The 25,176-nt window shown below is 42.0% G+C and overlaps 1 protein-coding gene across 6 annotated transcripts in view; it reads right to left on the minus strand.

Annotated features, from left to right (window-relative positions):
- SH3KBP1 (SH3 domain containing kinase binding protein 1) overlaps positions 1 to 25,176 on the minus strand; it is a 335,142-nt gene that overhangs the window by 42,659 nt on the left and 267,307 nt on the right. For all 6 annotated transcript variants that reach the window (XR_012643836.1, XM_074983363.1, XM_074983365.1 and 3 more), the window contains 2 exons: positions 7,890 to 7,991; positions 803 to 854 (listed from right to left, as the gene is read on the minus strand). Coding sequence is in view for 5 of the 6 variants with exons in the window: in XM_074983363.1 (XP_074839464.1) it covers positions 803 to 854; positions 7,890 to 7,991 (154 nt within the window). In the remaining variant the exon portion in view is untranslated. The remainder of the gene's footprint in view (positions 1 to 802; positions 855 to 7,889; positions 7,992 to 25,176) is intronic.

Consider the following 25,176-nt stretch of genomic DNA (forward strand, 5'->3'; position numbering starts at 1 on the left):
ACAATTTGAATTCTGTGTTTAAGGCTATCTAAAACTTTCAAAAACAGTTTAAGAAACTCAGTTGTGTATGTTTCACAGAAACTCAGTCACTTTTTAAAAATTTACCCTTAAGTCTTATCTACACTAGAGGTAAAACACATTTTTGTTAACTGCATTTGACCATGGCTCATTCTTACATGGTTACAGTTTTCTTACCCAGAGAACAATATGAATATGCACCTCCGTTTTCTTGCTTGTTTTCCCTAACAACCGCATTTGATTTAACTTCGTGTAATCAGAACATCATCAAGCAGTACAATGAAGTACACATATAACATTGATAAAAAATAATGCAGGTATCTTCCTCATTTTCCACAGCAGGGGGATAAGAGATTTAAAACATATTTAAACTGCACTCTGTATAGAATCAAAACAAAAAAGCAGTCAAGTAGCACTTTAAAGACTCACAAAATAATTTATTAGGTGAGCTTTCATGGGACAGACCCACTTCTTCAGACCATAGCCAGACCAGAACAGACTGAAGAAGTGGGTCTGTCCCACGAAAGTTCACCTAATAAATTATTTTGTTAGTCTTTAAAGTGCTACTTGACTGCTTTTTTGTGTTGATAGTATATAGAGTAGCATGGCTCCCTCTTTGTTACTATTCTGTATAGAATGTGTTTCCTTGACCCATGAAAACTCATTACTTAATAAATAAATTTGCTTGTCTTAAAGGTGCTACAGGACTGCTTGTTTTTTGTGAACCTACAGACTAACATGGCTATCACTCTGAGTATGTTAAATAAAAGCATTAATACCGTACCTGATCCCTGTTTAATGACAGGAGCTGTTGGAGGTGGTGGTTTCTTAGGTCTCTAAAATCAAGGAAAAGCAGAAAACAGATTCCTTGTAAACACTTGAACTCATAGGAAGGTTTGATGCAATCAGATACTACTTCAAATGAGAATTATGTGTCCTGTCAATCACACATTTCACAAGTATTAAATTCATTTGAAAGACTTTGCAAGAATAAAATGTAATTGAGAAATAATATGCCACTACTTTTTTTATACTTGAAATCTCTTTCAGAAAAAAGATCAGCATTAGGTGGCTCACACTCAGTTAAAACAAATGCCTTTTGGATACTGAAAGAGTCTTGGCAATTAAGATTTAATCTTGTATACATCCAAAGCCATTTTGAAAAATGTATAGGCAATCCAGGAGCTGAAATGTGTCTCGTACACTATGTTGAAATATAAATGTAGGACACAGGAAATACTCAAGAGGTTACAATTAGGGCTTGTCTATACTAAGCAGAAGATTGACCTGGAGTTTGATTTTGTGTCTCTGGTGAAGACGTGGCAAAATCAATCTCTGGGGTCAGCAGCTGACAGCAGTACTCCACGCTATTGCACTGAATAAGGGAGGTCGACGTGAGAGCATAGAGGTTAGTTCTTCACTAGGGAAATAAGTAAATTTTGATACATCACTTCTAGCTATGCAAATACCATGGCTAGAATTGCATATCTGAAATAGAATTATTTCCCGTAGTATAGACTTAGCCTTAGTCATTTGCCAATATATGGTTATCACATTCGTGAAGAACATCTTCAAGCACAAGTACTAAGACTTTCTATGTTTGATTACTGAACGAGTGACTGAGGGCATCCGCAGTAACGTTCAGTACCCTGGGGAGATATGTAGCTACCGGAGTGATGTGGTGCTGAAGGCAATGGATCCAAAATTTTATGGCTTCTGTGCACAGGGACAAGGACTGAACCCCACTGTGATGGTTGATAAAATGCATGCATATGGTGTTGTCTGTTGGGATGTTCACAGTTCTGTAAGCAAGGTGCCAGCAGAAATGCTGGCAAGCATAGCAGATTCTCCTGAGCTTCAGCAGATTGATGTGGTGTGCTTGCTTGGTGAAGGTGAAGCTCACGATTTGTCCTGGACCAAAGACAACCTACATGGGCACCCCATCCCATAAGGGAGGCCTCTGTACTTAGGGTAATAGATGGGGTGGTTGGTGGAAGGTCAGTCCAATGAGCATGTTGTCCAGACATGTCCACCACTGAAGGGAGGCGAGAATGCGTGATGGGACAGCTACTGATTTGGACAGCACGTGGCCAGCCAGGACTGGAGGGACTGCATGTGCAATCTGGTCAGCCTGACCACGTACGTGATGGCAGCCATGTGACCCAGCAGCTTCAGGCACACACTCACCATAACAGTGGGAGACAGTGGCAGCACCAGGATGTGTTCATGCAGGGCCTGGAATCTCTGAACAGTGAGAGTGGCCCTGGTGGTGGTAATATTTATGTGGGCCCTGATGAACTCTAGAGATTGAATGAGTTGAAGCGTGGACCTCTTGTAGTTTATGTGGAAGCCAAGGCTGAGCAGGAGGTCTGTGGTGACACTTACCATGTGACATACCTCTGGAGATGAGGGCCATTTTATGAGACAATCGTCCAGATACAGGAAGATAATCAACCTGTGACGTCATAGTAGGGCACCTATGACTGATAGAGTTTTGGAGAACATCCTGGGCATGGTTGAGAGCCCAAATGGAAGGACTTGGTATTGGTAGTGATGGGACCCCACCATAAAATGGAGAAAGTGCCTGTGCACTGGGTGGATTGTGATGTGGAAATAACTATCCTGTAGGTTCAGAGCCAAGAGGCAGCCTTCTTTGTCCAGTGCTGGGATAATGGTCATGAGTCACCACCTTGAAATGTCAATAGAGGACATATTTGTTGAGCCTCTGGACATCAAGGTTGGGCCTCCACTCCCTATTCTTTTTCTGGGTTAAGAAGTACATGGAGAAGAACTCCCATGCACTGAAACTTCTCTGGGACCAACTGAACTGTGCCCAGATGAAGGAGGTGCTGTACCTCTTGCTCAAGCAGATTCTTGTGAAAAGGATCCCTGAAGAGGGACAGGGTAGGGGGTAGCCACTAGCTCAAGGACCCAATTGTCCAGAATAATGGTGGCCCAATGATGGGAAAAGAGGTGGAGGGAGTGGTGAAAATGGTAGCAACCAGGCTTTGAGATAGCCAGAGTGGGAAGAGCTCACAGGCTCCCAACCAAACACTCAACACTGCTGCTTAGGCTGCTGAGGGTGGGATGCCGCGGATTGGTGATTCTGCTGCCACTGAGGTTTGTGCCACTGAAACCTGTGTCGTTGGCAGTGTTTGTAGCACTGTGGCTACTGTTGGAACCGATCCCAGGGTCTTTGTTAAGGAGCTATTGAGGCAGCCTTAAGGGGAGGGTATACATCTCCAACATATACAGTGTGGCATGAGAATACTTCACTGAATGTGAAACCTCATTGGTCTTTTCTGTGAACAGGTGTTGCTTATCGAGCAGGAGGTCCTTTATCTTCTGCTGAAGGTTTTTGGGGACCTCCAAGGGTTAGAGCCTCATGACCACAGTGGAGGCTGTGACTCTAGCTGCTGTGTCTGCTATGTCCATTGCAGACTGGAGGGCTGTACGGGTGATGATGTGCCTTTCTTGTAATACTTTTATGAGGGCCAGGAGTTGCTGCTCCAGCAAGTAGGGGACCAGCACTTGCAGCTTAGAATAACAGAGGTGGTCATAGTTGACCAGCATGGCTGTGTAGTTTGCCACCTGCGGGAGCAATGTGCCCGAAGAGTAGACTCTGTGCCCCATGAAGTCCCACATCTTGCTCACCTTGTCCTAAGGAATGGAACTGAAGGACTTAGACTTGCTATGGACCACATCGGCCACCAGTGATTTGGTTGTGGATGGGTGAATAAAAACTCTGCATCCTTGGAGGCCACAAAATAACTCTTGCCTGCCCTCTTGTTGGTGGGAGCAATGGATGCCAGCATCTGCCAGATGACATTTGTGGGATCCATTATTGCCTCATCCACAGGCAGTGCGATTCTGGAGGAGGTGGGAGGGCTGAAGTGTGTGGACAAGTCTGTACTGCTTGATCTGCACCTCCTGAAGCTCCTTCTCCTGAGCATGGACCACCCACCAAAACAGCTCCTGAAAGGCCCATGAGTCGTCTGTAGGGGGAGGCGAGACCAAGATCACCACATCATCACATGAAGAAGAGGAATGGTACACTGGGGACCTGTGTTCACCCTCAGACAGAGTCCTCTGCCTCAGAATGCTGCAAGGAGGGATATGTCACTGACATGGTGAGCTGAGGTGACACAGGGTGGTCCCTGGACACAGTGGTGCCAGCTGAGCACAGGAGCAGAGTGACTGTGACTGACAACATGACCAGTGAGGAGCAGGCTCTTATGGGTATGGATGGTGATGCATGAACCTTGGTGGAGGTGGCTGTGGGTTAGCTATTGCTGGTGGCATGTGTTCCCAGCTGGAGTGCATGGGGCTGGAGTGCTGTGATGAAAAGATACTCCATCAGTTGGAACCGCTCCCTCTTGGAGTGGGTGGTCTGGCCCCTGAGCCATGCGAGAACCCCCAACGCCTCGATGAGCATGGGGATGGAAGTGGCACTGGGGACACACTAGCCGTGTCTACACGTGCACGCTACTTCGAAGTAGTGGCACTAACTTCGAAATAGCGCCCGTCACGGCTACACGTGTTGGGCGCTATTTCGATGTTAACATCGACGTGAGGCGGCGAGACATCGAAGTCGCTAACCCCATGAGGGTATGGGAATATCGCCCTACTTCGACGTTCAACGTCGAAGTAGGGAACGTGTAGTCATTGCGCATCCCGCAACATCGAAATTGCAGGGTCCTCCATGGCAGCCATCAGCTGAGGGGTTGAGAGACGCTCTCTCTCCAGCCCCTGCGGGGACCTATGGTCACCGTGCGCGGCAGCCCTGAGCCCAGGGCTTCTGGCTGCTGCTGCTGCAGCTGGGGGTCCGTGCTGCATGCACAGGGTCTGCAACCAGTTGTCGGCTCTCTGGATCTTGTGCTGTTTAGTGCAACTGTGTCTGGGAGGGGCCCTTTAAGGGAGCGGCTTGCTGTTGAGTCCGCCCTGTGACCCTGTCTGCAGCTGTGCCTGGCACCCTTATTTCGATGTGTGCTACTTTGGCATGTAGACGTTCCCTCGCAGCGCCTATTTCGATGTGGTGCTGCGCAACATCGATGTTGAACTTCGACGTTGCCAGCCCTGGAGGACGTGTAGACGTTATTCATCGAAATAGCCTATTTCGATGTCTCCACATCGAAATAGGCTACTTCGATGTAGGCTTCACGTGTAGACGTAGCTACTGTGTGGCAAGTGGGGAGGTGCTGAGACTGGTGCCATGTATGCCTTCGGTGGCAAGTCTTCACAGAGCTGTTTGGATGCCAAGCTGCACTCTGGTGCCACAGGCTTAAGCAAAATGGTGTCCTGGTACTGCTTTGGTGCTTTCTCCAGTGCTGCACAAGAGTGGGGCTGTGCCTCAGCCCTAGACATGTGCCGTGCTGAGCCTGCTGCCTCGTGCAAGTGGCAGAGACTTGGAGCAGTGCTGCTGGTGCTCTCTTTCTGGCACCCATGGCAGAGTCTTAGTTTTTGATGACCTGTTATGTCCGAGAATAGAAGTAGCCGAACCCAGTGGCGCCAATGCTCTCTACCCCCATGAGGCCTTTGCCCCATGCTCTTTCCTCTTCTCCCTCTCCCCAATTTCCTACTGCCTCTTCCCCCACTACACTCCCTTCCCCCGCAACCTCGATTTCCCACTGTTTCTTTCCCCAATGCCTTCAACCACATCTCCCTTTCCTATTCCCCTACTCCCCAGTTCTTCACTACCTCTTACCCGCTCCCCTCAATGGTGATCAAAGCATAAAGGGACACATGAATCTTTACTGCATCTGGACATAAATATCTTGCAATGCTGGCTACAACAGCACCACTTCACCAAACCCAATCTGGCACCCACTGCTCCAGCCTAACAGTGAGGGGCAGGAGGAACAAAGCCAATACGCTGTTCACATGTTCAGGTGAGGTTGTAAAAAAGAAGTGGGCAGCATTATCTCCTGTAAATGTAAGCAAACTTGTTTGTCTGAGCAGTTGGCTGAACAAGAAATAGGACTGATTGGACCTGTTTTATTTTTGAATGCAGGTTATCTAAGTCTCCATCTACCAAGAAGGCTTGCAGTTATAGCATGGGAATGTTACTGATGTTAGACTTTTTGTGACATTCAGGTAAATTACTGATGTAAAAAAATGTGAAACTAGAATGCCTAAAGGTGAGCAACTATTTCTGTATTTAGGCCTGATTTTCAGAAATAGTGAGCATTTACAAATTCTACTGTGTGTCTACAGTTGTCATGTGATAAGACTATAGCAAATTACTTTAGCTCTGGACGGTATGCAAGCTCTCAGGCGTGATCATACTCATTTACAGAATAATGAAAGCAGTAAAAAGTTAAGGTGTGAGTGGAAGGGTCAGACAAACATATATTTTGCAATTCTGTAACAAGCAGGAAACAATCTTTTTTATAATCAACCTTCTTAAAGTCTGATGTGAACAGAGAGAGGAGATGGAACAATGTGCGTATTTAAATATGTACAATTTCTTATATAAATTATATTAATGATGCTTTGAACCATGAGTCTACTTTTAAAATTCAAAAGAGTATACCATTCATTGTGAGATTGTGAGACATAGGAAGTTCCTACAGAAGGCTGTAGAATGAACACTGGATATGATGAAACATTTTCCTTCTAAAACATTGTTTGAAAATTCACCCTTGTATATTTTTTCATGGTTCGCTGACTCTTCAACTGTGTCTACACTTGCATTCCTCTTTCAAAAGAAGCATGTAATGAGGGAAATTGAAAACACAAATGAGGTGCCATATTTACACATCTAGCATCTCATTTCCATATTCTCCTTTTGAAAGAGTTTCTTTCAAAAGAAAAAAGTAGTGTAGACGGGTCTCTTTCGAAAGTAAACCCCATCTTCAAAAGAACCCTTCTTCTCTTTCGAAAGAGGAATGCAACTGTAGATGCAGCGTTCCAGAAATCACCTTCTTTTCATTATCAGGCCTCATGCTACATTCTAGTCTATCCATTCTGATGTGGACTGACATTTTACTCTGTGAAAGTTTTTGTTGCTCTCACAAGAGCCATAAATTGTACCTTCAAATTCAATAATTATGGTAGCTTCTAAGAGTTGCTTTCTGATTTCTTTATCAAGCTTTTCAAGTTATTTAATCTGGCATCCAATTTTATCATCAGTCCTTGCGAGCAACTGAGTCTTGATTTCATCATCGATGATTTATATAATCACTCTGAACAATAAATCAAGAGCCTGATCACAAGCTCACGGTATCACCTGAGGACAGAAGAGTTTCCTGAAAATGGGGCAACAGCAGCAAAAACAGTAGGAAAAAGAATTTACCTTAGTTGTTTTTTTATTAAAATAATGGATTTGACAGAGCACAAGCAAACAATTCATTAAACAAGCTTAGCTTTCCCCTCTCAAACACATGTTACAGTTTCACCCTTTTCTTTCCAGATGAGTGCTTTAAATTATGGCTCCTGGCAAGACAAAATTACATCTATCTAAAAGCAGTCAGTAGACTAATGTTTCATGCTGTATCACACACACTGTAGACACGTTAATGTTTCTGATCATCATTATACCATAAAACCTGAGCCAATTACACCATGCAATCTAGTCATTCTGTCTCAGATAAACTGAGAATGTGGCACAGAGGGCATTAAGAACAAGGCTGTAGAGGCTGGATGAGTGGTTTTATGGGCCAGCAAAACACCATCCAAGGTATTACAAAATACAACCTCAAGCTATGAACAATCCAATCACAGGCATTGCTGTTGTTCAGCAATGCTACTTTCCCTAACCATTTTTTTGTTTTTGTAGGTGTAACTTGTATGAATCACAGAAATCCAGAGTAGAATTTCAGCTCAAATTTCATCCTACTTGATAAAGCCAAACAGGGAAAAATTACACTTACCTCTTTTTCAAAATCAGAGGGAAGAAGCTTGACAAAGTTATCTGGAAACACTCCACGCCTGCCATTGAGTTCTCCTTCCCACCAGCCTGCATCAATGCAATCCTACAACACATAAAAGTAAAATGCCAAAAATTAAATGTGCACATATGCCGTACAGATTTATGCGTTAAGAGGCTCTTTGCCATAACCTTCTGTCTTTTCACTAGCACAGTCCAATCAGGTGTGGGGATAGCTCAGTGGTTCATATATTAGCCTTGTAAACCAAGGGTTATGAGCTCAATCCTGAAGTGGGCCCTTCAAAATCATAACAGAGGTTAGATTAAAAAAAATCTGAACTGGATGGTGACAGGTCCTGCTGTGAGTGTAGGGACTGGACTTGATGATATCTCAAGGTCCCTGCTAGCTCTATGAGATAGGTGTATATCTTCTAGAGTTTCAGGTATGCAGAATACTCTCCTAAATGAAAGCAACAGTAATCATCTGTGGCTCATGTTGTGATGTGGAACAGTGAAGAAAGAACAATAAATGTAAGTGGTTAATCAACAATGGGCTGACTTAAAGCAAAATACTGCCACTTGGTCCCTTAAGACAATAAGGACTTTTGGAAGGCATGATATTACTATTTTCTGATTTTTGTGAAATAAAACATTTTATTAAACAAATACATTTTAGAATGCAGTCTAAGTAATAATAAGTCTTCTTTAATACTAAGGCGCTGAAACGTAAAACCTCTTCAAATAGACCTTAACACACTGTTGAATTTCATCACAAGCCCATCTGAACTGTTCTATGCAGAGTCACTCTGTTACTACCAGTCATTGATTACTAATGTGTTTACATCTACCAAGAAACTTTTCTTAGGCATCATTGTCTGCAGCATTGCATGAATAGCACTATCCAGTGTGTATAATATAAGAATTCCACTAAGGTGGTGACAACCAAAACATGGAGTTCTGACCTTATTAGATGACTCAGGCTCAGGGCACAGGATAATTTTAAAAGAAAAAAAAAATTAAGTATCTTGGTAATGAACAATAATAGTGAAATAGGAAAACCATGAAAATTTCACAAGGTTTTTCATTATTTCTAATTACTTTAATTATTATTAGAATCAGAGACGGAAGAGACTGTTGCTTTGCCGTAAGTCTGAACAAAATAGGTCAGACTGAAATTTTCTATGCTGGGTGTCCGCCTTAAGCTAAGTTTTCTCTGAAATACCACCCAATACGGTTTAGTCATTTAAAAAAAATTACATTAGGGAAAATACAGTGTTTTGCTCATATTAAAATTTATTACAGGCATTGGACTGAGAACCTCTATCACCCCACCCCCCACATTTTGCAGCTTGACATTTGGCAAAGAGTTGCCCCGGTATAATGGATGTGCCTTTTACTGACTCTCTGACTATTCACCCATGTTTGGGCTTGTTAAAAGCCTCTGGAAAAGTCACAGATCCCAAGGCTCAGCAGACACTTTTTTAAAGTATGGAGGTTTAAATTCTCTGAACATTCTGTTTGCAGCAAGGCTAAGCTAATACTGGGCTGTAGAGACTGTCTCTTCAATTGTTCCTCCTGGTTCCTCTTGCTGATGCCTAGACCGCACGGAGGAGAGAGATGAAACTGCCCACCTGGAATGCTGGAAAGCAGAGGAGTGGGTAAAGAGGTGGAAATAAGAACTGAGGGGAAGATATGTAGGAGACACTGAAGTGGAATGGGATAGGAGCTGGCAGTAAGGAGCCAGGGGAAGGGGTATGTGAAAAAGAGTGGGAGAGGGACAGAAGGCTCTCAGGGTCTGATGGGAGCCAGGGAGGATCAGGTTAGGGTCACAGGGTCAGAACTGTCTGTAATCACTAGAGAACACTCTCATCCAGAGCCCAGAGTGGAAACCAGGAGTCCTTGATTTCTACATTTTTCTGTTGTCAAACCTCACTGGCAAAAATGTCACATCCCTGTCCAGCGCCATGTAACTGCCCAAAGGGGGGCTCAAACCTGTGACCTCTGGAGCTTAGTGCAGGCACCTCTACAGCGCAACCAAAAGGCCAGTTGCCTCATAGCTTAGGCTGTACAGGAGACACTCTTGCTCTGTGAAGTGGTCTAGGTACCACTACATGGGACAGTTATCCATACCTAGGTGCATGGGCTACACCTTGTCCACATAAAAGAGAACAGTCTACTTCTGCTAGCAGTTACTGACAAAACAAAAAGCAGTCAAGTAGCACTTTAAAGACTAGCAAAATAGTTTATTAGGCGAGATTTCGTGGGACAGACCCACTTCTTCAGATCATGTTCCGGTCTGGCTATGGTCTGAAGAAGTGCGTCTGTCCCATGAAAGCTCACCTAATAAACTATTTTGCTAGTCTTTAAAGTGCTACTTGACTGCTTTTTGTTTTGATAGTGTATACACTAGCACGGCTTCCTCTCTGTTACTATTAGCAGTTACTGAGTTAACCTAAGTGGAAGAGACCTGTCAGGTGGACGTTCAGATCAAAACAATGTTGATGAGCCTAGCTGAGAGTTGGTATGATTCCACAGGACAGAATTTTTCTAAACTAGGAAATGGCTTTTTAAATAACTACAGAACAGAGCATCAAGGTCTTTAATTATACTACTACTACATATACTACTTTTTTCACAGAATGGATTGCTCTCAGAGAATGAATGGGTTGTAGGTAGCGAATTAAGCTGCTATGTGTAGGACCCTGCCTCATTTGTCACGGAAAGTTGGAGGTGTGTAATCAATCAGACAAGGGACTGCCAGAGGAGAGAGAATGAGCTTATGATTAAGGCTGTGTCCCTGCCTCAGCCTCAGAGATTCCATGTGATACTGGGAAAGTCATTTAAAATGTTGCTGGTGCATCACTAATTGTACGTTCCTCAGTTTCTGGGTGCCAAACCTGAGACGACTGTGGAATAATTTACGGAAGTATTGAGCACTCACAGCTGCCAATGAAGTCAATGGGAGGTGTGCTTTGAACATACAGGCTACGTCTACACTAGCCAAAAACTTCGAAATGGCCACGCAAATGGCCATTTTGCAGTTTACTAATGAAGTGCCGAAATGCAAATTCAGTGTCTCATTAGCATGCGGGTGGCCGCGGCACTTCAAAATTGACGTGGCTCACCACTGCGTGGCTCATCCAGACGGGGCTCCTTTTCGAAAGGACCCCGGCTACTTCAAAGTTCCCTTATTCCCATCTGCTCATTGGAATAAGGGGACTTCAAAGTAGCCGGGGTCCTTTTGAAAAGATGCCCCGTCTGAACGAGCCGCGCGGTGGCGAGCTGCGTCAATTTCGAAGTGCCGCGGCCGCCCGCATGCTAATGAGGCGCTGAATATGTATTTCAGTGCTCCATTAGTAAACTGTGAAATGGCCATTTGCATGGCCATTTTGAAGTTTTTGGCTAATGTAGACACAGCCATAGTGCTATATAATGCTACATACTGTGAGAAATCAGGCTTCTTAGATTGGGCACGCAAAATTAATGAAAACTTTTTACCTTAATTTCCCCACCTGTAAATTGGAGACAATAGCATGCCCCGCAATCTCACAGAGGTATTATGAACATAAATTAACTGTGAAGCACTTTGATACTATAGCAATCAGCACCATAAATAGCCCATAAGGAAAGAAATAATTCCATACTCGGAGCAGTGAATAAGGTTTGACGACACATGGAACTATAAAGATAAAAAATTTAGACAATAGCTGCTCATTCAATGAGCACTGGTCAAACTGTGCAATGAATGAAGCAGGGGTCCTGTGGAAAAAATAGCAAGTAATCAAAGCAATTAAAGACTGTATTGTAATGCAGACACACGAGGGGGCTGAATTGAGGTTGTATGGGCTTACTATTCCTTTTCCAGGTAAGCAATTGCTTTAGTTGCCATAGAAATGTGAGGTGAGTGCAAACGAGAAAAACTGTCTGAAGAACAGGTTCTCTGGTTAATACAATGTAGTCCCCAATATGAAAATTTTGAAAAAAAATCTTGCTCAATATACCTACATCACTTTGTATATATTAGCTGCCTTTTTCTAAAAGTTGTAATGTATGGGTAGGTGGGGAAAGGGTTAAATGAGGGAAAACAAATTAGTTATTAAAATGAAAGATGACAGAGAATATTTCTGCTGTAAGATTTCTGTTCAGCTTATTTACCTTATTTCATCTCAGGAGAGCTATTTAAATGACATTGTAGCTTGGATATTTATTCATTGTCAGAGCAGAGCAAGGTCTGGTCCCCTTTTTTGTTTGTTTTTGAAAACCATATATCAACACTTTTTTCTGATTTCCTGTGTCCATGATCTACAAACAAAGGCAACTGAACTCCTTCCATTCTATGCTCTTCCTCCTATCTCTTTGTGATCTGTCTTCATGATTTTCCTTTCCACCAACTTCACCTCCTATTTTAGCATTGTGCGTTGCAGTCATAATGCCTTCCTTTTTCAGCACTACAGTTATATCTTTGAACAGATTTCTGTTTTGGGTTGTACCACCTCTTCTGGCTTAGTGAATTGTGTTAATCCTTGGCTAACACATGACTTAAAAATACTCTGGGAAAAAAAAAAAAGCTTTGTGAGAATTACACAGTAAGTGACCTAAAATATAAGAGGGAATTTTTACACGTACTTCATCCCTGAGGTTCAGTAGCCCTCCTATTCCTGGGTGATGGCTACTTCGGTAGAGACTACTAGTCAGTGGACTGAATTATGCTGTGCTTTGTGGTACTTTTTTATATGGTATCCTCTTGCTACTAATCTGAAATTGTCAAAATATTTATGACCTAATTTAGATCCGAATGGCGCTCTCCAGAGATAAATAGGTTTGTGCATATAACAAAGACAATATTTAGTTAATATTCCTGCTGATTGTGCACATTTTATTAGATGTATATTTTTAGGTCAAGGTTTTATTTATTCTTTATGGCAGTGGAAAGCCTTTACCTATTTTCTCATCTCATATACCCCAGTTAAACTTTATCTTTGATGCTTCTAATTCTTTACGTTTACTCATTTTGATGAATAGATTTGTTATGTATTGTGTTCATCAATGCAGAACAGATGGCGTCCCCTAGTTCCTCAACCTGTCAATCAGGCTTATGCAGTCAGTTGCCACACAGGATTTTTCACACATTAAGCAAATCTTCAAAAACCCTTGCCTCTCAATTTTTTCCATTCTTTATCTTATATACAAGAAGGTGCTCCTCTGAGTCTGAGCAGAAAGGATGGGGGACACTTCATGAAAAGGAAAGCTAAGAATGGACAATGGGTGTACATCATCTATGATAGTAATGTGCGATCCACCATGAAAACACAATATAAGAAGAAAAAGAGGAGTGTTTAATTCAGAGCTGTAAGGAGTAGTGTCAAGAGGAATCTGAGCCAAAATTTAGCTGGTATGAAAAACAGCTTTAACTTAAGCTAAAGAGACTAACAGAACGGTTTTAATTAATTTCTTGTGAGGCTTCTAATAGTAACCTTTTCTAAAACAAAAATATATATTCCTCTGCAGAGTTTGTAACCAACAAATTACAGTATTAAGTTTTTGCACTGGAACGTGAGCACGTGAGAAAGTTACTTATAGAAAATATGAACTGAAACTTTTGACTACTCTTCATCGTCCAATCTAGGAGAAATACAAAACGTAAACAACACAGTGTGAATAGCTGGAGAAGATTTTTTTTTGTTTCACACTGTTTTAAGGCTGCCAGGCTTTTAAATATACTTCAAGCACAATTAACAAAACAATGTGACCTAAGATAAAGCACATGGCTGACACGTATGCTTTCATATAAAGAGATTTCATCCATAGATCTCAAATCAGTTTACAGAGGAAAGCATCACCTCCATTTAACAGGTGGGAAAATGCGAACAGAAAAAGGAATGGGCTCAGAATCACAAAGGAGGCCAATGGCAGAAGCCAATTTACAACCTACATTCTCTAACGCAGTAGTTTGCTGCCCTAGTCACTGAATAACAGTGAAGAAATTTTAGACTAAATAAATAAATCAATACATATATAAATAAAATAATTTGTCACCAAACTGTCTCCTGTAGTAAAGAAGAAGCCTGGATTTACAAAAAAATACCAACACCACAACCACCAGGTGATGCACTGGGCACATACTTGGACTCATGACTCACATGGTCACACTGCCATTTTCAGCACACAAGCTATTGCATATATGTCTGTCCTAGTTGAGAATTACAACTCCCAGCTATTGTGTAGACCCTAGAAGACAAAGGAAAAATATCACAAGGAATATCAGGTAAAGTATAAATATGACCTCAGATTTTGAGGAATTCCTCTAAAATTAAAAAAATCTACACAGGAAAAAATATCTAGTGTTGGAGAAATATCAAGTGCCAGAAACAGCAGATACCTGAATAATCGAACAAGTAGCATTCCCCAACGTGCCTCAGAATTTTGCCAGTAATTTGAAAGCGCACATTTTTTGCAGCCACTAAAAGAATGAGGCTTTGACATCAGCAATAGCTAGGGGAAGTGGGAGTAAGACCATCCCTCATGGGATCAGAAATGAGACACACTCTGCAGCCAAATAATACAGACATACATATATACATTCATACATACATATATATGAGAGCCATTTGAAGAAACCTGACATCGTTCCTGGAGGGCAGAAAAATAAGACAAGTCTCAATTTTGAAACTGGAGCCTATAGTGAGCAAAAGAGACACGGTAAAATGTCAAACATACAAGATGATAAAAACTCGAAAGAGAAAATGAAAGTAGCACAAAACATGTTAGCATGTAAACAAAGAAACTTGTATGTGTAACACTGAATTCCACCTGCTAAGGTCACGCAAACAGAAGTATTGTTTACTATATAAGACTATAGCAGCAGGATCACTTCTCAGCAGTGCCCAATGGGGTACTTGTAGAATATTCTGCCTTGGCTTATAAAAGCTGAAGGAAACCCCAATGAAGCAATATTTTGTCCTTCTGGACTAAGATGTCATTATAGTACTTAGTCTGTCAGATGCTAAGCTGCTGGACAAGAACATTCCGAAATAGACTACAAGACTGCTGAATATTTTCTTAAAATTACAGAGGGAAGGCACAAGATTTTCAGCTTTTGTGGGCCAAGAGGCACCATTCCCCCTACAAGTGCCTTGTACACCACCCTCCCATCCCCTTGTGTTTCAAGGTCTCCCTGCTGCTCTCCCACATCCCACCAATCCAGTAGCTGAGTGTGTCCTCCATTTCCGTCTCCACCATGTGTCAGGACCGTGCGCGTCTCTCACATCCTCCTCCTCCCATATCATTGCCTTTTATTTCCCACTCCAATCTCTTCTTCTCCACCTTCCCCCACCAGACCCTCACTTCCCTCATCACCACCACATCCTCCTCAAGTCTGCTTCCTCCTCTTGACTCCTCTCTGCATTTCTGCTTCCCTATAACCTCTACTTCCCAAACCTCCATCCTCAAAAAACGTTATTTTCTGCAGTCTGCTCTGAAGAGCAAGGAAACAGACTTGGGATAACAGAATTATTCCAAGGTGGTCTTGGTAGCTAAAAGAAAGCAGTTCATAATTATAATTTGCTAACACAAACGAAGGCAGCATCACTGCCACAGTCTCTGTGAAAATCAACTTGTTCTGTATATTCATCTAACAACTGTGCAAAAGTTATTTCCCAGGTAGAGTAGAGAAGCAAGGGAAATGTGACATGCCTGAGAATGCTCTTAGGGATTTTATGTTTGACTCCACAAAATAAAAAAGAGAAGGTGTTAGTTTTCTTCTGTCCTTGGTTAATGTTATAGGAATTTCCTCTACACAAGCTCTCCAAGCTCTAGTGGGGGGAAGACATGGTCCAGAGGTGGGAAACCTGTCCTTTATCATCTTTTCTTGAGGCTTTCAATGGGGCAATTGTCCTTTTTTGAGGTGCAATAGAGAAGGAAATAGCAAACCTTTTTAACAGTAAAAACAAGAAGTCCTATGGCACCTTATAAACTAACAGATATTTTGGAACGTAAGTTTTTGTGGGATATTATACACATAAGCTGTCAGTCTTCAAAGTGGGTCTTTGCTGACAAAAACTTATGCTCCAAAATATCTGTTATTCTATATGGTGCCGCAGGGCTTCTTGTTGTTTTTGCAGATACAGACTAACACGGCTACCACTTTGATACCTTTTAATAGTATTCCCTCTTAGCTGAGCACTAGGGCAGTTGTCCAGCAGAGGTTCAAATGCTTCACAGTTGATTAGTGGAGCTCCCACAGCCAGCAGCATTTGTTTCTACTGGTAGTACACATCTGCACATGCCTCGGTGGTCATAACAAATTTTATTCTGCACATGGAAGGAAAAAATGAGAGGGAGCACTGCTTTGCAGCTTTTATTACTTTATGTTCACTCTCAATTTTGAACCCGTTCTTAAGCTTTTGTTTGGCCAGCAGACCACTTATTTGACCTCTAGCATCCTTCCTGCCTGTAGGGATCCACCTTTCATCAGTCAACAGGGAGTGCCGATTAGGAGTTACAGTGCTGAAGTGGATTTAATCCAGACACAAATGTGCTAAAACTGTGTCACTGCTGGCAGACCTTTAATGGAGAAGGGACAGGTATTCCATATGAACCAAATGAGAAGAATATTTGGTTAAAAAAAAAAAGAGGGCTATACTACAGATCAAAGGAGGGCTTTTCTTTAAATGCAGCTTGCCTTGGAATGCACATAGGACTCTTTTTGAGAAATGTGTGTTTATAAACTCAAAAAGGTAACCCACCTTCTGCAGTAAGAAAATGCTAGAAACTGCCTCCCTTCGGTAGATAGGTCTCCCATTTACTTACACTTAAACTTCCATACTTGAAGTGTTCCTAATTTGGGAAAACCCATGGTACAGAAGAGGAAGCAGCTCTGTGAATTGGTGATCCAAGCTTTAGTTGTCCTCCTATAGTTTATGGTAACTTTTAGGTGGAACTTGAGGAACATAAATTTATGCATTGGTGCCCACGCAGGCTTGGGTTTGCCTGTGTTTGTTCCATTGGTGGCACTCTAGTCTTGTATGCTGCAGAATCAGGAGCATCCAGATTGCGAAAAAGATAAGGACTCTGCAGGAGATCATTGGTACACTGTAGTACCACAAACACTGTTTGCTAAATACTGTGTGTAGGGTGAATGAATGATGGGACATTGTTGGCAAGTTTAGCCTTAGTCCTTAGTCAGCAGCAAACCCTATGTGAATCATTGTTTGGAGGAGCTGAATTCAAATTTAGCTTTATTTGTATGACACTCATGTAATGTGGGTTTTTCTTCTCTAAACGAAAAAGTCAGTTTCCAAAGCATTTGAGGATTTTGCAATGACACTCCCCACTTATTAATTTAAATATGAGTTTCTTAGCTAAACTCTCACGCAACAGCTTGACATTAAACACAGTAGTGGTTAGAAACTTCAAGCCCATAGTGTTACTCTGACCTGTTCACTCAGGGTTAATTTTAAGGTAGTTTTAACATACTCTTCCTGTACTGAATGGTTTTGCAACATGATTAACTGAGATTTAAAATCTCCCTCATTTAAATTATAACATCTTTACAGCCCTGCCAATTTCAATCTGAGGCTAAAATAATTGCATATAGTCCAACAAAATTAGTTTTTATTTTATATAAAGCAATACCTATGCAAATTATGATGTTAGCCCATGAGTGCTGTCACAACTGAGAGGCCCTCTAGACTCTCACCCAGCTAAAAGGGTCAACAAGACAGCCATTATTTTCTTTGTTAATGGAAAAGTGCATTTCTATTTCAGCTTCATATAAACTCATAGGATGCATCTAGATTCAGTCCGTCTGTCAGCAGCATGATACAAATGAGGGTTCACAAAATTGCAAATGGCTGCTCATTTGCATATTTGCAGCAGAAAGCAAGCACTGTAGATGTGGTTCTGCTGGCAAAAACCCCCTCTGTTGCCAGCCCCTTATCCCTGGGAAAAAAAAATCATATTTTGTTTCAGGAAGAGAAGTTCTTTTGAAAGCAGGGCTTTTTTCAGAAGGAATCCTATCTAATGACTGTCTTTGTTTTCAGAGAAGCCTTTTCTGGAAATGCGATCATGCAAGATTATGCAAATGAAGCATGACATTTGTAAATCAGGGCTTCATTTGCATTTTTGATCTCCCTCATTTGCATTCCTTCTCTGAAAGGAGAGTGCATTCTAGATGTAGCCCCCCCCCATCTCGCTTCCATTTATTTTTGTGTGTAGTAGTGCTTTTTGCCACCTTCTCCATAGCAGTCAGATGCTTCAGCAGTACTACACCTGGAATAAGCATCAGTATATAAACTTCAGAAAGGTGCTGCTCCTCTTGGGTTTATCCCCTGCTTGCAGTTTAAAGAACTACCAGAGTAAAGCAGGTCTTCTACATGAAACACACAAAGGGGGAAAAGGAATGAATCTGGAAAATAGTGGGGGATCCCCAAACAAGCTACAATGCCATTATATTTATTCACCCTCATGCATATTATATGTATAAAGCTGTAGCAATATCCTGTAGCTAATGATATATAGAGCTAGACCTACAAAATTTAGACACAGTGCTCTTTTATTCAGCATGACTCATGTTTCTGAGTTGGCACATAAGTGTGTATAGTGACCTTCTGCATGCATAATTACATCCTAGTACCATTACATATGAGGCTATAGTTAAGACATTGACTACTCGTTACTGATTACTAGGATTTTCAAAAAGTTGCTTGTCCTAGAGGGGCTGGCAAGTGGACAATTACAACTGTTTCTATGCAGCCAGGTGCTTACTCAAAGCCATGCCACCTGTGGATTAACAAAAGACCAGCTAATGCTACCAACCACCACTTGAACGTAAAGCTCTGCATCATCATTTGTTTATCAATGACGCTGGTGTAACTATGAACATCAGTGACTTCAAAAAGCATCAGTGGCACTTTGGAGCGTACACAGAGGTCAAAAGGTCAAATTTTGACACTCTGCCTCTGAAAGGTTGCTGGACGCCCTGCTATAGGACACAGCTGAGATCAATGGAACACAGCAAATCCTCTGAAAACGTAGCTGCAGAATGTGTATGCACATGCTGGGGTTTTAGGTAAGCAAGTGAGTTTCCAATAATGGAATTTTTTGCCCATGCAAATAGATGAACTTTTGCTACTGTTGCATTTTTTGAAAAATGTAACCTGTACAACAATTATTTAAATCTGTGATTTTATAACTAAAACATCCAGTTAATTAGCAAGCTAAATGTATATGGCATTGGTAAGAGTGACTGGTGATGCCGCATGGAGTTCTGGGGTCAACATTTTTAAAAGGATGTTGTGAAACTGGAGAGTGGGCCAGAAATGAACCACAAACAATGATTTGAAGGCTGGACAAAATGCCTTTCTGAGAGGAACTTAAACCACTCAATCTGCTAAACATGTCAAAAAGAAGAGTCAGAGGTGATTTGGTTACAGTATATAATTACTCTCCGGAGGAGAAATCACCAGGTACTGACAGATTCTTTAATCTAGTGGAGAAAGGCATAACAAGAACCACTGACTGGAAGCTGAAGGTACACAAACTGAAATTAGAAATCTGGCACAACATATTAACACTGAGAGTTATTAACCATTGTGTGACAGGGTGTGCGATATAGGGTTAACTCCACATTATGGATGTGAGAAGTCTTGGCCCTTGCTCCATGCCAGGCCTGCTCCAACTGCTGCCTCAATCTGAAACAGGAGCAGCTCAGCCAAGGCCATCCTTAGGCATATACAGCATAGCAGCTGTTGTAGGGCACCCGAAAATTTGGGTGCCCTACAAATTTTCAGGCACACCTATTCAGCCATGTGTGCTCGTGGGACTACAAACAGTGCTGACCACCTCCACTGAGTCCTCTCTGGCCTGGCCCATCACCTCCCTCTGCCCCAGCTGCTCTCTTGGACACCAGGACTATCTTCTCCCTGTCCCTCCTCCACCTGACACACTTGTGCCAGCTGCTGAGCTGAGGTCTCCCTCCTGACAGGAACCCTCAGCCCCTGTGGCTCTCTGTCACGCCCAGGGAAGCCTTGAGTCCAGCAGAAGGCACACGTGGAGAAGGGAAGAGAAGCCCTGAGACCTGGCAAGAAGCCATGCACAGAGGGAGACCATAAATGTTTTCTTTTTACTTTCCAAACAGAAAAAAACAATAAACAAACCACCCTTACTTAAATATCTGAGCAACACCGGGTCAGGACAGTTTGCTACTTCTACAAACCAAATTAGCCAACAAGCATGAGGTACTGCTGATAACATTTATACTTTTGATATTAGGTGTATACAGCACTCATACGTACCAATAATATTTTATATAAAAAGAATCTATTACAAAACCTAGAATGAGCCTATTAGAACAAATTTGTAGGATTACTTAATTCTGTTTTTATTTATATTGCAGTACAGTAATCCCCCAGTATGCGTGATTTCGATTTGTGCTTAGCTCACCTTAATGCAAATTAAGTGCAAATCGATAGCACTCCCCGCCCCCCCGCCCCCCGCTGGGGGAAGCCAGGGAGAAGCTGCATCTGGCTCCCAGAGTAGGGGGGAGCCAGGAAACTGACCAGTGCTGGTCAGTTTCCTGGCTCCTGCCAGGGGAGGGGATCCAGGAGCCAGGCTGCCACTTGGTCCTTGGCTTCCCTCCACTCCTTGGAGCCAGGAAACTGACCAGGGCTGGTGCCCTCATCAGTTTCATGGCTCTCTCCCTTACATGGGAAATTTGACTTATGTGGGGGTTGCGAGAATGCAACCCCTGCATAAATCGGGGGTCTAATGTAATGCTTAGGGACCGGAACTTCACTGTGATAGCTGCTGTGCAAATGAGAATTAAAATTGGACTCCCTATGCTAAAAATCTTACTGTTGTGGATCTATGGTGACAAGGCACAATAGTAGATAAAATAGAGAGACCACTAAAAAAAGGGGGAGAAGAGGTTCAATGAACTGAAAAAGTACTCACAGATCACCATGTGGTTAGCCATTTCAACAGAGGATGTTTTGCAGGTACAGTAATCTTTCGATTTACATGGAGGTTGAGTACTGGGCAATCTCCACGTTAATTAAATTTTGCGTAAACTGGGGAGGGGTTGGGGGAGGGGCAGCTTGGGGAATTGGGAGGCAGCCATGTGGCCCCCAGCTTCTGCCAGCTGAGGAGCCCAGTGTGCAGACAGATGCTTGCGGCACTAGTTCTCCCATCTGGGAGAACCAGCACTGCAAGCAGCTTTCTGTCACGGATGGCAGCCTGACTCATGGCTGCCACCCCTGACAGGAAACAGCTCCTGTCAGAGGCAGCAAGAGTCAGGCGGCAGTCATGTTAACCTGAGACACTGCAACCTGATTGGGTGTATCTCGAGGGCTTACTGTACGCCTCATCTTTTCCTTTTTCACTGTGCTATTTTAAAATAAGTTTGAGCTAGCACTGCATAATTTTAGTTTAGTTTTTAACTGAGGAAACAAACATCAACAACTGGTATTAAAAGACACAAAATGTAATCACTGTGTGAATGTGACAACTTGTCACCTGACTGCCACAGTTGTGGCCTGCGCTTCCATATGCCAAAATTCACATTCTCTTTCCCAACAGCAGAATGATCCTCTAATTCCAAGCCACTGGTCTATTCCAGTAACACACCGTTACTGAAGTCAATCCAAGCCAACTGTAAGATGGGAACAGGAGGATGCAAACAAGGAGAAAGGAATAAAAGGTGAATGAACTTCATTTTAGTTCATGTTTAGCAAACAACTTTTATACATATTTTGGCAAGGAAGAAAAGGGAATGTTTACTCCACCACCTGTACTTAATTTAGTCTTGAACATTTACTCAAGTCATTCAGAAAATGACTGTTTCACTAACACTTCTGATCACAGCTGTACACCTTGAGTTGCATTTAGTTACATGAATATTTCATCAACCTCCATCTCAGGGAAGACCTAGTTTGGTTCTCTATTTTCAGTCAAGCTAGTCATTGGAAAGTCAGGAGATATGGAAATAATCCAAGGGTAAAAAAAAATCTAGGGCAAGCATAATCACCACAACTGAAAAGAAGAGGCAGGAAAGACAGTTACTAACAGTTTATTTTTCCAACAGCCTTCTCTCTGTAATGTATTTTAGAAAAGGTACCTACTCTGTGAGCTCATTCCTTTTTCACTAAGTATATCATGTATTTTAGATAATCTATAAGGTACTGTGGTTAAGCAATCTGGCTTCTTTTACATGCTAACTAGGATTCTGCCACAGAGCAACATTTTCTGAGGGCCTGATTCTATAAACACATAAAATCACCATCATGCAACATATTGACAATTCAGATATAATGTTCGCTCTCTTGGCTCCCCCTTATTCAAATCTTTCAGTTCTTACTTAGGCTGCAGGATTTTGCCCTTATCCTAGTTTGAAATGAAATGCTCAGCTCTAAGCAGACCTATTTTCTTACCTGAACACTATGGAAATCTAATTATGAAATCTGATGTTGAGCATGTTATGGAAAGACAGAAAACAAATGATGTATCTGATCCATGTATTCTGCTCTCTGGGCTACTTCATTTTAAATTTCAGTTTTAACTGTTGTATGAGTCATGAAAAACAGATCAAGAGCATCTGAAGTTTAACTCAAAATAAACTTATCAATTGTATTTAGAAAAATAATCATAGAATCATAGAGCTGGTAGGACTCTCGAGAGGTCAAGTTCAGTACCCTGCACTCACGGTAGGATCAAGCATCACCCAGACCAGGGATGAGCAAACTTTTTATGTCGGGTCCCGCTTATCGTTCCTGCAATTGGCAGTTCCCCACCCCCAACCTGTCTAATCTAATCCAAACTGGCAGATATTTTACTATACTCATATGAAAAAACTTTTGGCATGTGTAAGAAAAGTTTGTAGAACGTAGGAACTATTAATCAGTACATAAATGTGAATACATAAAAACAGTAACCTGAGAGCTGATCATGCTGCACCCCCCAGCATATGAAATTTCACACCTCCTGAAGGGGCCTGCCCCCACTTTGCGCACCCCTGATCTACACCATCCGTGAAAGGTAGCTGTCTAACCTGCTCTTAATCATGTAGATTCCACAACCTTGTTAGGCAATTTATTCCAGTGCTTAACCACCCTGACAAGTAGGGAGTTTTTTCTAATGTCCAACCTAAATTTCTCTTGCTTCAGTTTAACTCAGTTGCTTCTCAACCTGTCATTAAAGATTAAGGAGAACAATTTTTCTCCCTCCTCCTTGTCACAATCTTTCAGATACTTGAAAACTGCTACATCCCCTCTCAGTTTCTCTCTTTTCTGGAGTAAAGAAACCCAATTCGTTCAGCTTTGTCTCAGAGGTCATGTTTTCTGGACCTGTAGTCACTTTTGTTGCTTTTCTCTGGACCTTCAATTTTTCACATCTTCCCTGAAATGTGTCATCCAGAAGCAAACACAGTACTCCAGCTGAGGGATAATCAATGCACAGTAGAGCGAAAGAATTACTTCTTCAAAACAAAAAGCTGTCAAGCAGCACTTTAAAGACTAGCAAAATAGTTTATTAGGTGACCTTTCGTGGGACAGACTGACTTCTTCAGACCATAGCCAGACCAGAACAGACTCAATATTTAAGGCACAGAGAACCAAAACCAGTAAGCAAGGAGGACAAATCAGAGAAAAATGATCAAGGTGAGCAAATCAGAGAGTGGAGGGGTGGGGGGGGAAGGCCAAGAATTAAATTAAGCCAAGTATGCAGACGAGCCCCTATAGTGACTCAGAAAGTTCCCATCCTGGTTTAAACCACGTGTTAATGTGCCGAATTTGAATATAAAAGCCAGCTCGGCTGTTTCTCTTTGAAGAACGGTGCGAAAGTTTCTTTTTTTTCAGTAACACACATACCTTTAGGTCATTATTAGAATGCCCCGTTCCATTAAAATGTTGACTAACTGGTTTGTGGATCTGGAGTGTTTTGATGTCTGTTTTGTGCCCCTTAACCCTTTGTCTAAGGGAGTTAGAAGTCTGTCCATTATACAAAGCATCTGGGCATTGTTGGCACATGATGGCATATATGATGTTAGTAGAGGAGCATGAGAAAGTGCTCGTGATTCTGTGAGTAACCTGGTGTCTTGCTTACAACACTCCTGCTTATGCATCCCAGAACAATGTTTGTTTTTTTGTTTTTGTTTTTTTTTGCAAGATTGTCAAACTGTTGACTCATACTTAGTTTGTGGTGCACTCTGACCCCTAGATCCCTGTCTGCAGTACTCCTTCCTGGACAGTCATTTTGTATGTGCACAACTGAAAGCGCCTTCCTAAGTGGAGTATTTTGCATTTGTCCTGTTGAATTTCATCCTATTTACCTCAGACCATTTATCCTGTTTGTCCAGATCATTTTGAATAATAATCCTATCCTCCAAAGCACTTGCAACCCCTCCCAGCTTGGTATTAGCCACAGACTCTGTAAGTGTATTTTCTATGCCATTATGCAAATCATTGATGAAGATATTAAACAGAATTGGTTCCAAACCCGATCCCTGCAGAACCCCGCTTGTTATGCCCTTGCAGAGTGACCATGAACCATTATCAGCTACTATCTGAGAAGGGTTATCCAGCCAGTTATGCACTCATCTTATAATAGCCCCATTTAGGTTGTATTTACCTAACTAATAAATAAGAAGCTTGTGCAAGACTGTATTGAATGCTTTGCTAAAATCTAGGTATACCATATCTACCGCTTTTGCCTTGTCCTCAAGGCTTGTTATCCTATCAAATAAATCTATCAGGTTGGTTTGAGATTTGTTCTTTGCAAAGTAGTCCTGCTTGTTACTTAACACCTTATTGTCTTTTAGATGTTTGCAAATGGATTCCTCAACTTTTGGTTCCATTATCTTTCCCAGTACAGAAGTTAAGCTGACTGGTCCATAGCCTCCTGGGTTGTCCTTACTTCTCTTTTTGTAGATGGGCACTATATCTCCTGACTTCCAAGATTTTTTAAAGATGACAGCTAGTGGCTCAGATATCTCCACAATCCAGGATGCATTTCATTTAGCTCTGCTAACATGAAGACATCTAAGTTGCATAAGTAATTTTTAATTGTTCCCTACTTTGACTTCTGAGCCTGCCTCATTTTCACTGGCATTCAATGTGTTCGGCATCCACATCACGACCAACCTTCTTGGTGTAAACCATTTGTTATTGTTTTTTCCTCTCTTCTTTGAGTTTTGAGCCTACCACGTTCTTGGGCTCCTTCTTGCTTTTAATATATTTGCAGAATTTTTTTCTTATTATCCTTTATGTCTCTAATTGGATGTTGTTTTGTGATGCCTTTCG

This window comes from Carettochelys insculpta, chromosome 1 (genome assembly GCF_033958435.1).
Source record: "Carettochelys insculpta isolate YL-2023 chromosome 1, ASM3395843v1, whole genome shotgun sequence".
Lineage (NCBI taxonomy): Eukaryota > Metazoa > Chordata > Testudines > Carettochelyidae > Carettochelys > Carettochelys insculpta.